At 38.7% G+C, this 13,728-nt stretch overlaps 2 protein-coding genes across 2 annotated transcripts; one reads left to right on the top strand and one right to left on the bottom strand.

The window, feature by feature from the left end:
• Window positions 1-595: 595 nt before the first annotated feature.
• LOC149621190 (uncharacterized) lies at window positions 596-3,360 on the top strand. Its single transcript, XM_089855772.1, has 2 exons — window positions 596-1,191; window positions 2,450-3,360. Exons 1-2 carry the CDS (start codon window positions 951-953, stop codon window positions 2,977-2,979), a joined length of 771 nt encoding a protein of 256 aa, XP_089711898.1. The 5' UTR covers window positions 596-950; the 3' UTR covers window positions 2,980-3,360.
• Window positions 3,361-6,370: 3,010 nt separating this feature from the next.
• Window positions 6,371-8,745, bottom strand: LOC149621189 (uncharacterized). The gene is made up of 3 exons (XM_089854722.1): window positions 8,041-8,745; window positions 7,057-7,939; window positions 6,371-7,008 (listed from the first exon to the last, which is right to left on the bottom strand). The coding sequence occupies exons 1-3, from the start codon at window positions 8,743-8,745 to the stop codon at window positions 6,371-6,373; spliced, it is 2,226 nt and encodes a 741-aa protein (XP_089710848.1).
• Window positions 8,746-13,728: the final 4,983 nt, after the last annotated feature.

The raw sequence follows: 13,728 nt of genomic DNA, 5'->3' as shown, positions 1-13,728 counted from the left end.
AAAAAGCGTAGATATGTAATTTTTTCAATTAATTTAGAGGGACTAGGTCGATTAACAGTAAAATCAGTTGATTGAATTAAATATTGATTAAGGATTGAGTGTATAAAAATAACTAGAAAAAATTTCAATATCTGAAACTTCAGTCAATTGATAAACCTCAAACATATCGTTTGTTTTTTCGGCCTTGGTCCAAACCAAGACGTTTTTATATATTAGGTTGAGGTTTTATGGATAGTTTTAAATAAGCACCTCCGACTGTTATCAGAGGTGGATTATCAAAATTGCCATTGCACGCTCTACGTCTCGAGCAATTTTATCAAATCTCGCGCTAAATTTAATTCGGCATGGAGCGTGCCACGAGAATTTTGTTATCAAGAAGGCAGGGCGTTACGCGATTGGCCGGAGGTGCTTATGCATAGTTTACAGGAATGGAGATTTGCTACCATTAAAACAAGGAGACCAGGCGACTTAGAGTGTAAAATAGCAGACGATTTTACGCTCTTAGTCGCCTGATCTCCTTCTATTAATGGTAGGAATCCTAGATGCCTGGAAAATATGTATTTCAAATTGTCCATAAAATCTCAACATAATTGTAATTTTAAAATCACTCTGAGATATTTCCTGGGTGTTTCACCATCCAGATTGGTCTTATAGTTAGCAGAAGAATAGGTAAAAAATCACTTAACCATGATCATAAATAACTTTAAAATTTATGATAACATAATTATTAACAAAGTACATTTTTTAAGCTTCGACTTAGAATTCCGTTGTACAAAACTTATCAATGCTAAATCTTGATTTACATTTATTTTTACTATATTAAAATTTTCCGTGTCAAAGGTCCTTGACAAAGAGAGAAAATCGAGATATTAAATCGCAGTCCAGGAAAGTGTCAGTTCCTCAACTGAATGTCTAAGTCAAAAACATTTGGAATTGTCCCTTGAAAAAATATGGCGATCGATTCAATTATAGACTCTTTGTTTGAAAAACTAGAAGCACAGGAATCTAAAAATAAGCTTCTTGAAAATGGAGATATTGAACCTAGCTGCGGTTCACCTGAACTGATCCCGGTTGATCTGGAAAGCGACTTACCGGTTATACAGCTTGAACTTGAAAACGATACTTCAGTGGCCAACTTAGATGCCCTTGAACCTTTCACGTCAAACTATTCGTCTGCTAGTTCGAAAATTGGTAAGTAATTTTATTCTCAAATAGTGTGAGTACCTAGAGAGAGAATAGCCCGAGTCATACTGCTACCGTGTTTGAAAATAAGCCTGAGATGGCCTGAGCAGTATATCCACTGACGCTGGTAAAGTTTGGTGTCCGTATCTCCGTAGCCAAGTGTTGTTGGGCCCAAACTGGTCAGGGATATCTTGCAATAGCCGACGATTTTCCATCTGAAAATATCGTCCGAAGAGTATTTTTATACCGTTCATCATCTTTTATGCATGATCAGATGGAAAAACAACCTTAAGTCAAAAGTATATAGATAAAAACTAAAAGTACAATTCGTTGAAACTTGTTTGTGCCGTGTAATATGAGAAGCCCTCCTTTATACAAAAATAGTGTTGACCCCCTCTACGTATGATTATCTTTCCAACCGAAGCACGGGGAACAAGCGGTGAATAGGCTCATAAAGTAGCAGGTGCTAACTCTAGTACCAAATATTAAATTATCTTTTTACCTTGTTTTTATAATCATCGTAGTTTTTGGCACCTTCTATAAAAAACTTTCAATTGTTGTTTAATGAAAGGACCTAGTCGTTGGCATTTAAAATGGAAGCGATGCGCTTCTATGGCACAAATTGATTTACATTTTCAGTTTCTGCGTCACTAAATAAATTTTAATTGCTATTATGCCAATTTCAAAAACTATTTGTTATATTTAATTAACTCTATTTGGGGTATTAAATAACACTGACCAGCGTCCAACTACAGAGAACCTAGCGGTTCTACAATTCCCATAAAATCTCGTATTAACATATAATATCCTAATGTTAGGAGGTTTTCTGCATCAAGTTTATCAAAATTTAGCTCCGTTATCGAGATTCCATTTGGCTAGACACCGAAATTGCGGAGCTCCATTCGCTTCCTCAGGATTTTTTAAATATTAAATTATATTTAAATTTGTCTTTTCAAAGTAAAATCCAATTTGTTATTTTTTGAGATTTTTCTATATAGTTTTAAATTAACCAAAGTAATGAGCATTTTTAGTCCTATATTTTCCTGTAAAAACACATTTTGTCTCACATGGCTCCCTGCAACTATCATTATCATGTTAATTAAACTTCTTCAAGTTTACTGAAATGAAATTCGCTAAAACTTCGGAAACAAACCGAACGCTATATTATCTGGAAAATTTGTATCAAGTAGACACAGATTAACAGAGGGTTCAGTTTTTTGTGCTAACCTCGATTTAAACTTATAATGATGGGTTAATTTTCTTTCAGTAGAAAATACCAAGAATGAAATTTCAACTCCATGCAAATATTCTAAAAATGATCAAGAATGTCAAATGCGAAAGAATAACGTTGAAAAGATTTTCAAATGTGATGAGTGTGACTTTTCCAGCAAAGAGAATGGTCTTTTGATCACACATCAACTTATTCACAGTCGGGAAAAACCATTCAAATGTGATCAGTGTGAAAATAAATGTTCGCACAAGAGTAGGTTGATCAGACATCAACACATTCACAGTGAGGAAAAGCCATTCAAATGTGATCAGTGTGACTATGCATGTAAGCGGAAGAGTAATTTGACCAGACATCAACGCTTTCACACTGGGGAAAAACCATTCAAATGTGATCAGTGTGATTATGCCTGCACGCTGAAATGCAATTTGATTACACATCAACGCATTCACACTGGGGAAACACCATTCAAATGTGATCAGTGTGGATATAGATTTACGCAAATGAGTGGTTTGATCAAACATCAACGCATTCACAGTGGGGGAAAACCATTCAAATGTGATCAGTGAGGTGACTACGTTAGCGCGTGGAACTGTTTATTGATCAAACATCAACGAATTCATGGTGGTGAAAAACTTCGTATTTGATCATTGTGATTTTAGGTGAGCTTAAACAGTAGATTTATCAGACCCGTCAACGCGTTCACAGTAGAGAAAAACCCTTCTAATGTGATCAGTGTGATTTTACCATAACTAAATTTTCAAAAGAATTCTAAATGAAAACTATTAAGAAACAGTAGTGAAGGATGCTAATGTATAATCTTCATTATAAGTTAATAGTACTAAATTTTTAACAATTTTAATTTTTTACTTAATACTCTGATTTTATTATAAGTGGATTTTAATTGTTTGAGTTTGTAACTTCGACCCATTTCATTTATTGAAAGAAAGTTAGTTGTACAAGCATTTAATATCCAAAAGAATATTAAAGTTCATAAAATCTATTTAAAGAATATCAATTTTCAGATGGTAATTCAATTGAAGTGCCGCTTTTTATCCACATCGTAGTATACGATGAGGCTCTTAGTTTGACCCGAGCCGTCGTAGTAGTAGTAGTAGTAGTAGTAGTGGCCGGGGTTGTCGCTTCGTTATCGTTAGATTTTAGCTTAAAAGGAATTCGATAGTACCTCAAACCACCCATAGGGGTAACTGAGCTTGGTTAGAGATTTTATTTTCATTAAAATTGTTTTTGTTCGCAGCCGTGATTCGAACCCGGGTCGTTCACGCAGCAGTAAGACACTCTACCACTATACCACGAAGGCTTGACAATAAAGGGTCGGGAATGAGGGAGGGCCCTAGTTATTTCTGGGGTCGGATACTTATGTATTTTTGGGGTCGGATACTTCTGAATTTGTGTCTTTTGGTCTTTATGTTTCTTTTCTTAATATTTTCTGAATTTGTATCTTTGGGGTTTCTGCATTGGTATCTTTCGGGTCGGATACTAGTGAATTGGTATCTTTCGGGTCGGATACTTCTGAATTGGTATCTTTCGGGTCGGATACTTCTGAATTTGTATTTTTGGGGTCGGATACTTCTGAATTAGCTGTGGCATAGGGGCTAGCCACCACCCCTCTATGCATTGTAAAGGCGGTAGATAAGTGGAAATAAGTCGCAAGATGACTTGGTCCAATTAGCTAGCTAGCTGAATTTGTATCTTTCGGGTCGGATACTTCTGAATTTGTATCTTTGGGGTCGTATACTCCAGCAGACTTCATTAAAGAGGAAGTGGCGACTTTTATTCTTAAAATAACCATTAATAATCTAAATTTTTTAAAGGTAAGTGGAAAGAAAGGTATAGCTTGTTTTATTTCCCCTTCCCGCGGGCGCCGGCCTTGACTGGCTGAGGCTCTACCGTATTACGGTTATCACTGTTTAGGGTAGGGCATTGAGGGGCTATTCACTCTGATTTTCATGTACAGTAAATCTAAATCATTTAAGCATTGTAAAAGATAGCGCTATTCACTCATTATGGTATGGTATAGAGGGGTTATCCACTCATTAGGGTAGGGTATAGAGGGGCTATTCACTCGTATGATGTGGCTACTATTACGAGCCCTTGGGCCGTCTTGTTTTTCCTATGAGATATTAACAAATGAAAAGTTTTTGAGCGGTGCAGGACTGTATTAAAGATTTAGTATATGAATAGACCATTCCATTGTTTACTTGAAGAGAAACCAACACACAGGTGGGAAGTCTCCTTTTCAGCGTACTTCCCTCGCGCCAAGAAGCAAAGCAACATCCCGCCTACTAGTGTTGCCTCTAATGCGAGCAGCTTGCTTCGTTGAGCGCTTGATGAGTGGGCTCGAGTACTTTTAATTTATCACGCAAGGGCAAGGCTTTCCAGCGCTTTTAGTCAGGCGTGGCTAGTATCAACTTGTCTACTTTTTAGTACAGGGAGTTGCACATCCATTAGATATCACGCCCGCCCTTTATCCATTGACCTCTTTTCTTTGACATGCTACAAAAGAATGACTAAGAAGCCCATGTTTATAAAATCAATCTCTTAGTAAAAAAACCTTCCCTATACATTAAAGGCAGTATGAAGTATTATCAGAAGTAATATAAGAAACCTCCCTACGGGAGGGAAGTATACAAGGCGCCATAGGCATAACGTTAAAACACGCGAGACATCCTCGAACCGCCAAATACCATATTCAGACACTATTGCTCACGGACAAGGTACGGCAGATCTTAGTACTTTGATATGGTCGTTGGAATTGGGAAACTAGTGTAGTCTGCTTAGCCGTCTGTCGTAAAGAAATAGAAGATTCCTGATTTAGCTAATAAATATTCACATACGGTTATTTCGAGACGTAAATCTAGTTTGTTGTGAAGCCAAGAAGAAGATGAAAATTATGAATACAAGAACAAAATTTCGAGATAGATAATTGTTATATTTTGACAAGTTTAATCGATGAGACGAAGTTATAACTAACAAATATCTTTTAATACTCTTCGGTAAGGCCGTAGCACATTGTCTGGTCTACTCCTCTCGCCTCTCCTATTTTCTCGAGAGCCAAGAATATGTATAGGTTCAGAGAATGTGTTACAATGCTGCCAGAATGTTTTACAGTGGTTTGTCTATGATACATAACATCCCGTTTTGTTAAAGAAATATAAACAACATTTAGCTGAATGTTTGGTAGTAATTTAAATTTAAGACATGACATGTGTACTGAATTATTGTTCATAGTTGGCAAATCTGGCTGGAGGGGCTTTATGTCTGGTGGATCGTCGCGGCATTTCTTGTTTCTGCAGTCTCACAATCGTTGGCGTTGACGTAGTTTTAGGTCGTGATTTATGATCTGTGCGACCTGGACTTCGGTCTGCTGCTTCGGTAGTATTTTCCTGCTCAGGGGTCCTTGGTGAACTGTTTGTAGTGGAATGTTTCCCTGTGGAGGAGGAATAACTCGTGTGGTTATAAGGCTAGCAGCAAATCTGGCGTAGCGTCTTTACTCGAAGGCCAGCCGTGTTTGATGGTGTCTTTGAGAACTTGAATGGTTTTATCTGTTGAGCTTTGTTCTTTTATTTTCGCAAACCGAGAATTGGAAATTCGTACATAGTCGGCATGATTAATTTGCTCAAGTGTAGCAGGGAATTCTCTGTCCTCGGTCAGATGAAAAACCAAAGATTCTGCTTCTTGTAAAGTATCTCGCTTATCTGTCTCGGGAAGAAAGACGCGTGAGAGACAGTCTGCGACATACATTTCGGAACCTTTCTTGTATACCACTTCCAAATTATAATTCTGGAGTTTGAGAAGCATACATTGTAATCGCTTTGGAGCTGAGAGAAGTGGTTTTTTGAATATGGTTTCCAATGGACTGTGATCAGACTCAACTCGGATTTTGTCTCTGCCACAAAGATATTGATCAAAGCGTTGGCAGGAGAAAACAATGGCAAGTCATTCTTTCTCTATTTGTGCGTAGCGTCTTTCCGTTGCTGTAAGTGAACGAGATGCAAAAGCAACAGGTTGTCCTTGCTGCAGCAAAGTGGCTCCAAGTCCTGATTCGCTTGCATCACACTGAACCGTGATAGGTTGGTTCACGTCGTAATAACGGAGAACAGGGGCGCAAGCTGTTAGTGATTTCACAGCTTCGACGGCTTCCGTGTGTTCTTGCGTCCATACCCATGTAGCGCCTTTGTGAGTAAGCTGTCTTAAAGGCTCGGTATATTCAGATAACTTGGGTAGAAATTTTGAAAGGTATGTTATGTACCCTATAAAGCTTTGGACAGCGGACACATTTTGTGGCATTGGCATGTCTTTCACTGCTCGAACCTTTTCCGGATCTGGAGAGACGCCGTTACTAGTCAGTACATGTCCAACATATTTGACCTCTGTGACGCGAAAGCGCATTTTTGTCTGATTGAGTTTAAGATTGTTTTCACGAGCTCTGTTTAAGAAAGCTCTGAGGTTCTTGTCGTGGTCTCGGATGGCCAGATCGAGAGTGTCTCCACGACCGACAATAATTGTGTCGTCATAGAGTGTTTCAACACCGTCTAAGCCCGCAAGTATGTCCTGTAGCCGGCGTTGAAATTCTTCTGAAGAAGATGCTAATCCAAATGGTAAGCGTAACCATTTTTATCTACCGAATGGTGTCCAAAAGGTAGTGAGTAGGCTGCTTGCGTCGTCAAGTTTAATCTGCCAAAACCCATCTTTGGCATCAACGACGGTAAATATTTTTGCTTGAGCTAGCCGCGGCAGTATTTCCTCAATGGTTGGCATAGGATATTTAGGTCTTTTAAGAGCTTTGTTGAGATCTTTCGGATCTAGGCAAATTCTCATCTTGGATGGTTTCTGGACGACTACCATGCTAGAGATCCATTCCGTGGGTTCAGTGACTTTCGCTAGAACACCTTTTTCTACAAGATCATCTATTTTTGCTTTTAGGGGATCACGGAGTGCGACGGGTACTTTGCGTGAGCGGTGCTGTACTGCTGGTACGGTGCTGTCTACTTCCAGGTGACAAGTACCAGGCAAACATCCTAAGCCAGTAAAAAGATCTGCATACTCAGTGAACACTTGTTCTTTCGTGAGAGCGGTGGTACACGATGTATCGCTTGTTGGAGGGTTTGACAAGACGTGGAGAGTATGACTGTTATCTATAGATTGCGAGTTGAGAGAGATGAGACCTAATTGTATAGAAGTTGTTCCTGATAATAACGGTGGTCTGTCTTCTTTTGTTATCTGACACGTAATCTGGCATTCTTTGACTTTATATTTGCAACTAATGGTTGTCTCCCCGATCGGTTTCATGTATGTTCCATCGTAACAACGGAGCGTTGCATTACCAGGCTTAAAGGTTTTAGCCTTTTCAGGGAGATAAAGGTTTGCAAAGTATTTATCACCCTTGGTGGTGATAGAGCCAATGTCGTAAGAGACTGTGTAGCATTCTTCTTCGCTTTCTTGGGTGTTTTCCAAGTGATGTAGCTCTTTTTTCTTCGATTTCTGAGGTTCTTTTTGCGTGCTGGCCTGTTGTTTTCAGGTTCTTTGCATAGACTTGCAAAATGACCTTCACGCCTACATCGCTTGTTGAGTTTTCCATAGGCTGGACAACTTCGTCTATCACGAGCATGACGAGTGCCACAATAATAACAGTCCCTTTGTAGTAGAGGCGTATCCTGTTTGGGCATCGAGGAAGAACGGCTACTGTTACTAGCAGCAACATTGCCGCGTTTTGTTTGTTTATTGATATAGCTAATGGAAAGTTGTTCTTTTCCATTTCCATTCTCATCGAGGCGTTTTAGCTGATTATCTGCTAGTTCATTTGTGCGACAAATATCTATCGCAGTTTTTAGAGTTAGCTTGGGATCTCTTATCAGCTGCGATCGAGATTTCGCATCCGACGTACCCAAAACTATTTTGTCACGTATAAATTCATCGAATAGAGCTCCAAAGTTGCAGGTGTTAGCTAACTGTCGCAGGCGTTGTACATATTGGTCGATTGTTTCTGAGGTACCTTGCTGAGCGGAGTAAAAGAGGAAACGTTCATATATGACATTTATTTGCGGTGCAAAGTGTTGCCTCAACTCTGTTATAATGGTATTCAGATTAGCTGCTTGCGCTGCTGGTAGTGTTAAGCTCTGATAGACTTGGAAACAGTCTTTCCCAATTACGGAGAGGAATGTGGCGATTCTTACAGAAGCATCGAGATTATCAATTCCTGTAGCTATTTCATAGTTAGACCATTGTGCTTCAAATAGCTTCCAATTTTCAAAAGCATTGCCCTTTAACGATACAGGCGCTGGAGGTGGAATTGACGATGTAACCGCTGCCATGGCCTTTGTTTCAAGATGAACAAATCATGGAGAATAGTAGAGACGAGACAATGGAGTGGCGGCGTGAAGTCAGTAGTTTTGGCGCGCTTTTTCGTAGGCCTTGGCTTCTTATTATAAGACGTATTTATAGATATATTTACGTTTGGTGGTGATGAAGGGTAGTCTTCAAAATTAGTAATGAGATACTTGACTGTTTACCTCATCACCTCACTTCTGGCACCATGTTATATTTTGACAAGTTTAATCGATGAGACGAAGTTATAACTAACAAATATCTTTTAATACTCTTCGGTAAGGCCGTAGCACATTGTCTGGTCTACTCCTCTCGCCTCTCCTATTTTCTCGAGAGCCAAGAATATGTATAGGTTCAGAGAATGTGTTACAATGCTGCCAGAATGTGTTACAGTGGTTTGTCTATGATACATAACAATAATAACACCATTTTAAAATCTATCTATGTATAGTGTTAGCAGCCATGGAAATAACACAGGTTTACAGGTCCAAAACCACTTTATTAATTACTCAGACTAGTTTTTTTATTCAAAAACCGAGGGTCACGAGTCCTAGGGACTTGTTTATTAATTCTAATTTTTGATAAATATTGAAAGGGGACCAGTTTATTAATTCAAGGTTTTCGTCAAATTTCGACTCCTTTCACATTGTAAGGAGTCTTAATCTTATTTCCTAAATATCTCTACTGCTAGTCGTAGTGTCAGGTAGTACTAATAAGTACAGCGTTGCCAGACGTACGATAATTATAGTACAATGCGATAATTTTAAGAGTTTTTTCGAAGCGTACGATAGTTATGACGCTGTACTAGTACGCTAAATTCGATAATTCGGCTTCGGCGTACGATAATTGTACGATAATTTAGCGGGAAATCTAACTAATCTGGGCACAAAAGGCTCGCTAGAAGAAGAAAAAAGTGAAATAGGATGAAATTATTCATGTTTTAAGTCCAAAGGCAGGATGAGAGAAACGTTTGGAGACGTTATTTGTCCATCTCCTTCCAGGGGCGTTCCGAAGGGACAAGGTTTTGGGGGGGAGCCCACCAAATTTTGCCAACTTGAAAGCAAAAATTTGCCAAGCGACACGTAGTAATGTAGTACCATGTTACTCTGTTTCTTAAAATAGTTTTGGAATGAAAATCCCTGACTAAATTTATCAAATTTCTCCGACTAAATTTATCAAATTTCCCCGACTAAATTTATCAAATTTCCCCGTATATATTTATCAAATTTCCCCGACTATATTTATCAAATTTCCCCGACTATATTTATCAAATTTCCCCGACTTAATTTATCAAATTTCCCCGACTTAATTTATCAAATTTCCCCGACTAAATTTATCAAATTTCCCCGACTATATTTATCAAATTTCCCCGACTATATTTATCAAATTTCCCCGACTATATTTATCAAATTTCCCCGACTATATTTATCAAATTTCCCCCACTATATTTTTAAAATTTCCCCGACTATATTTATCAAATTTCTTACGCTAAGTGAAAACGCTATAACGCTGGGCGACAACGTAAACAACAAATCTGACGTTTCACGTCCAGCTGAAAAGTAGTTTTTTTCGGTCAAGTGAAAACCATGCCTTAAGGGTTTGACCAAAAAATCTTTAGGCCGAGCCCGACGGAATTTCCGCTCGGCCGGGCGTAAGTTGTTTTCTATTTTTCGGTAGTGTTCGGTGTTACGCCGGTGTCTCAGGCAATGATATTATCCCACAGACTGCGTCATAAATTTCAAGAGCGCACGCATACGCTATATAGATTGATAGCCGCTATGTTTTTTTTTGTCGGAAACATTCCACGAAGGAAGAAAAATTTAACTAATGGAAGTAAATAGAGGTAAGATGTTAATAAGGAAGTCTTTATTGAGGATGTTAGATAATATCTCTTGTACGATCTAAGCGACAATGGGACGGAGATACCAATTCAGAGTGCGAAATAAATGTTATGGAAACCACTCTTACCTGTCACGTGATCCAAAAATATGTCTTTCAAACTCAAAATTCAGTCGTAGTGTGAACGGTCTTTCGCCGGACGACGGCGTAAGCTAAAATTTCTACCGTATGCTACGTGATTTGCGCCGGTTTTTTTTCGGTCGAGTGGGAATCTAGCTTTATGAGGCACGAAGCTTTCATGGCCTGACGCAAGAATCAGGCCGTCAGATTAAACCTTAGCCGCGTATTTTCCAGACAGATTTTATATTCTGTTACTTAACACGACCAGATCTATCAAACAACACCGGATTCATACATGTACCTCATGTGGTAAGAATTCATACCCCAATCGACCATTTTAACCCCCGTCTGATTTATTGATGGCCCCCTTTAATGGCGTCAGATTTCATATATTTGGAATCCCCATTTCCAGCTTTATCATTTGCCACCTTTTTTATTCATGTACCTCATGAGGTAAGAAATCATACCTCATTAGGGTCAAACATGGCCACGCCCCCCTCAAATGCCCCAGCTGTGACGCGTAAGACGGCCCAATCTATTAATGAGCATCAAAACTGAACTCATTCCAATAGTCAGACCTTTTGTACTTTATGAGGTAAGATCCAGACCACTGGCTCTTGGTCTATGTTTTCCAGAATTTCAATTCCACTCCAAAATGTTTTTCCCTGACATTTCCCTTGCCTTTTAGGTCCATATTCAATTTCCCTGAGCTTCATTTTGCCAATTGAGCGTCAATTTGCCAACTCGACAAAATTTTAGGGGGGGAGCCTCCCCCCTGTCCCCCCCCCAAGGGATCGCCCCTGTCTCCTTCAGGACCCTTGTAATTTGTACAAATTTTAGTATAAATACAAGGTCAATCAGAACACCACTATTTTGAAGGCGCTCGGAGCGTACGATAATTTTGGTTGAAAATCGATAATCTTTTGGCTTTCGTACGATAATGTAGTCAAAGATGGCTAAATAAAATTGTTAAAAATGATTTGGGACCATGTAATTTTATGTTTATAATATAAATAATTTTAAAGTGGGACCAGTAGTAAAATAAATCGCACAGGGGTAACTGGTCTTAGGGACCAGTTTGAATATTGTTGATGTCGGGGTCGCTGGTCCCGAGGACTAGTTGAAAAAAAAAACTTATTTCCATGGCTGAGTGTTAGTCATATACCATGCGGTAAGGGTTTAATTCAAATTTTATGCAAAGACCTATGAAATCCTATAATCGAGTCACTCCCTGTTTAGGAATGATTGATTATCATCAAAATCTAAAAATGCTGCATGAATTATTTCATTGGAAAAGTTTAAAATTACAATGAGTCTGTGAAATTGACTTAACTTAAGCAGCCGACGCAGTCGGGAGATCAGAGAATGTATTCCTACGCTCTACGCGGCTCGGCCCTATTTTTTAAACTTTGTTTACGGCTGTATAAGTGCGCGGGGACATTCGTGGTACGAGGATGTATCGGGAAAAATTCGCCTTTGTATACTTTCCTCCCGAAGGGAGGTTTCTTATATTACTTTTGCTATTATTTAAGAAGCGGTGCTTCCTTATTATCCACCAAATTTATGACAACCCAAAGACTCTCTATGCATACGTAGGACGCACAATGAAGCTTCGCGAACAACCTGAACCAAAAAGCCGCCAACTTATGCACGTTTGCCCTTTCTCGTCTCCCTGCGACCTCGCACTCACTTCACCCATGCCAAATATATATATTATATAATAAAATACGAAAAATATGTGTCCCTTACCACTCCAATAGTATATATATTACGGCCTCCAAGTCTGCGACTCGGAAACTTTAACTGTCTGCTAGTCATTCTTATTACGGCGCGAAAACTGGTAAACCATGTAGACTGAAGCCTTTAAATATATGTCACTAAAATTACTAATATCAGTCTCGAAGATTTCTTCCAGCTACAAACAGCTTCCATTACAAGGGGCCATGCCCACAAACTATAAAAAAGCCCCTCAACTACTAATCTCCTTCAAACTCACTTCACCCATTCCTTATATATAATCAAATTCCACTCCAAAAATAATTATATTACAGCCTGCATGTCTTAGTCTGGGAAACTTAACTGTCTGCTTGTCATTCTTATTATGGCGTGAAAAGTGTGAAACAAAATAGACGCCGAAAACTCCGCTCGACCATTATGATTACATTCCATCAAACTCACTTCACCATAAATTTCCCTTGACTACACTACAATTAACTGACAAATCGAAATTACAGAAAGCCTTCTCTTCCCACTACTCATAATTCATAACTTCTTTATCGCATAATTACAGCACATAAAAAACATTTACCGGCAATGCTATTATGTAATTATAAAAACACACACATACCCTCTCTCACACGCACACAGTACATTTTCCAAAGGTACAATTCAGTAACATAATTTTACTTTAAAGAGTAACCTTGTAAATAGCTTTGTATAATGGTGGGTAGGCTTGCAGACCTATCCGCTTTTGCCTATACCCACTAAATAAATAAATAGCGTTGAATGATTGCTCTAATTTGGTTGACGGGTAAAAGAGGACAAGTAGGATGGATTAATTGAAAGATTGTGTTGTGGTGGTGAAAGCTTTAAGCTGGTAGGTAATAAAAATATTTGGGAAACTTGAAGAATACCTCTAATGGAACTGCCCTGGCGCAACCCTACCTACGCTGATATAAATTGGCCTAATCTTACCGTACCTAACATAACAAATGATAACATAATACAGTTTTTAGTTTTGGTCCACGTAACTTAGAAAGGCCAAATGGGCCTGCAAATCAAGAGAATATTTGCGTTGTGCATTGTACAAAATGACAAAATTTAATAGCTAGTTAACATTTTTAGTAAAATATTTCTAAATCTTGAGTCAATTGAAAAAAGACGGTCACCATTGGAGGCTAATTCTAACCACCAAATATGCTGTACACTCATGGATGTGAGGTGACTATAAATTGAGACGGAAGTCTAGCTCTCGTCAGTCTCGTGTTAAAACTAGCCGGGTAGCAGCTGTG

Source organism: Phalangium opilio, unplaced genomic scaffold (assembly GCF_054372755.1).
Source record: "Phalangium opilio isolate 3A_F unplaced genomic scaffold, DU_Popi_V2 ptg000209l_1, whole genome shotgun sequence".
In the NCBI taxonomy this organism is placed as follows: domain Eukaryota; kingdom Metazoa; phylum Arthropoda; class Arachnida; order Opiliones; family Phalangiidae; genus Phalangium; species Phalangium opilio.
The sequence above is the reverse complement of the archived record's forward strand: the minus strand, read 5'-3'. Positions and strand labels throughout refer to the sequence as shown.

What these genes read in the sequence shown, in the direction of transcription:
- LOC149621190 (XM_089855772.1), top strand. Translation starts at nt 951, where the DNA reads ATGGCGATCGATTCAATTATAGACTCTTTGTTTGAAAAACTAGAAGCA. An exon ending in GTCTGCTAGTTCGAAAATTG is followed by an intron (nt 1,192 to 2,449) that starts GTAAGTAATTTT and finishes ATTTTCTTTCAG; the next exon opens with TAGAAAATACCAAGAATGAA.
- LOC149621189 (XM_089854722.1), bottom strand. Translation starts at nt 8,745, where the DNA reads ATGGCAGCGGTTACATCGTCAATTCCACCTCCAGCGCCTGTATCGTTA. An exon ending in ATTATTGTGGCACTCGTCAT is followed by an intron (nt 7,940 to 8,040) that starts GCTCGTGATAGA and finishes TGAAAACAACAG; the next exon opens with GCCAGCACGCAAAAAGAACC. An exon ending in TACCTTTTGGACACCATTCG is followed by an intron (nt 7,009 to 7,056) that starts GTAGATAAAAAT and finishes CATCTTCTTCAG; the next exon opens with AAGAATTTCAACGCCGGCTA.